Source organism: Poecile atricapillus, chromosome 32, assembly GCF_030490865.1.
Source record: "Poecile atricapillus isolate bPoeAtr1 chromosome 32, bPoeAtr1.hap1, whole genome shotgun sequence".
NCBI classification, from domain to species: Eukaryota; Metazoa; Chordata; class Aves; order Passeriformes; family Paridae; genus Poecile; species Poecile atricapillus.
Genome location: NC_081280.1, coordinates 2,848,606 through 2,850,633, shown reverse-complemented (window position 1 = coordinate 2,850,633; position 2,028 = coordinate 2,848,606). Strand labels below are relative to the sequence as shown.

General features: G+C 48.3%; 1 protein-coding gene across 1 annotated transcript; it reads right to left on the bottom strand.

Annotated features, from left to right (window-relative positions):
* Positions 1-504: 504 nt before the first annotated feature.
* On the bottom strand, positions 505-1,775 carry LOC131590201 (olfactory receptor 14J1-like). The gene has a single exon (XM_058860135.1). The coding sequence runs from the start codon at positions 1,521-1,523 to the stop codon at positions 552-554; it is 972 nt and encodes a 323-aa protein (XP_058716118.1). The 5' UTR covers positions 1,524-1,775; the 3' UTR covers positions 505-551.
* Between the last annotated feature and the right edge of the window lie 253 nt (positions 1,776-2,028).

The window sequence follows — 2,028 nt, the reverse complement described above, 5'->3', positions numbered from 1 at the left end:
ATTCCAGCTGTCAAGTGAATGGCCCACACAGGCATTGAAGCCACAGCCTCGCTGATATCAGCACCATGCTCTGACCAACGGAGCTCAGAGGTGAAAACCACACAGAATTTTACTGGCAAAGTACAGAGAACCAAGGAACTTGGGCAAAGCATTTAATACAACATCCAGTTGAACATAAAACACTTCCTACAGCAGAAACTGCATTAAGTTAGCCCATTTAACCTGCAAACCTTTAACCCTTGAGGTGTTAAGGTACCCAAAATCATTCACTGCAGAGCCAGAGAAGGCTGAGGAATGATCCTGGACACACAGGTCAGGGCAGGCACTTGTTTTTATTTAAATACATAGGGAACAGACCTCTTGCAGGTCTTTGTGTTTCAAAAGAAAGGTAGATATTCATGTAGAAATGCAAAAAGTAATACTACAGTATTTGTAAAACACACAACAACAGTAGAAAAAGTTACTGATGAATAAATGCACAAACAGGGAAAACTAAGGCTGAGATTCCAAAGAGTTACATTCAAAAGGCTCTGCAGCACAAATAAGAAAGTTTAATACTTCTGAAAATACAGAGTCATCAATTTTCTCAGGGCAGCCTTGAGCTCCTGGTTCCTCAGGCTGTAGATGAGGGGGTTCAGGGCTGGAGACACCACCGAGTACAGAACTGACACTGCCAGATCCAGGGATGGGGAGGAAATGGAGGCGGGCTTCATGTGAGCAAATATGACAGTGCTGAGGAACAGGGAGAGCACGGCCAGGTGAGGGAGGCAGGTGGAAAAGGCTTTGTGCCGTCCCTGCTCAGAGGGGATCCTCAGCACAGTCCTGAAGATCTGCACATAGGAGAAAACAATGAACACAAAACAGACAAGTGCTAAGGAGGTTGTAAAAATGGAAACCCCAAGTTTTCTGAGGTAGGATTTGGAGCAGGAGAGCTTGAGGATGTGTGGGATTTCACAGAAGAACTGGCCCAGGACATTGCCCTGGCACAGGGGCAGGGAAAATGTATTGGCTGTGTGCATGAGAGCATAGAGAAAGCCACTGGCCCAGGCAGCTGCTGCCATGTGGGCACAAGCTCTGCTGCCCAGGAGGGTCCCGTAGTGCAGGGGTTTGCAGATGGACACGTAGCGGTCGTAGCACATGATGGTCAGCAGGAAATACTCTGCTGAGATGAAAAAGGCAAACAGAAACACCTGTGCAGCACATCCTGAGTAGGAGATTTCTCTGGTGTCCCAGAGGGAATTGTGCATGGCTTTGGGCACAGTGGTGCAGATGCAGCCCAGGTCAGTGAGGGCCAGGTTGAGCAGGAAGAAGAACATGGGGCTGTGCAGGTGGTGGCCGCAGGCTATGGCACTGATGATGAGGGTGTTGCCCAGGAGGGCAGCCAGGGAGATGCCCAGGAAGAGGCAGAAGTGCAGGAGCTGCAGCTGCCACGTGTCTGCCAGTGCCAGCAGGAGGAAGTGGCTGAAGGAGCTGCTGTTGGACATTTCTTCACTCTGGCATGGTGGACTGTTGAAAGAAGACATTGAAAAGCTGGGACAGATTTCCTTGTGGCAATTCCATGCAAAAATTTTTAAAATTTACTCAAAATTACTTCTCTTTCTTTGAGGAAATTTTGCTCACTTATTATTTCTTTTTGAGCTCAGGTTTTGTTGCTAAGTTAGTGCCTTTTTCTGTGAATGGGCAGAAATCTTCTTTCAGCATTGCTCTCAGCCTGAGCACTGGGGAGCCCAGAGGGAAATCAGGGCTCCCTGTGCCCCAGGGCACTCAGACCTGCTGGTCCCACACAGGACCCCTTTGATCATTACACCTCCCTCTGTTTCAGGTTGTCTAAACATAAAACATGCTTGAAAAATAAAGCAGCCTTTTTAAAGGCTCCAATTTCAAAATAATTTTCCTGAGACATCTTTTTGTCTCTGTGCAGCTGGACAGGGAGGGATACCCAGGGCTGGTCTGGCTCTCTGCCTGAGGTTGTGCCTATTGGGAGCTGTTTCTCTCTATCCAAGCCTTGTCCCTGCCAGTGCTCCCGAG

Bases quoted from the DNA above. Each gene is read 5' to 3' on its own strand.
- LOC131590201 (XM_058860135.1), bottom strand. From the start codon at position 1,523: ATGTCTTCTTTCAACAGTCCACCATGCCAGAGTGAAGAAATGTCCAAC.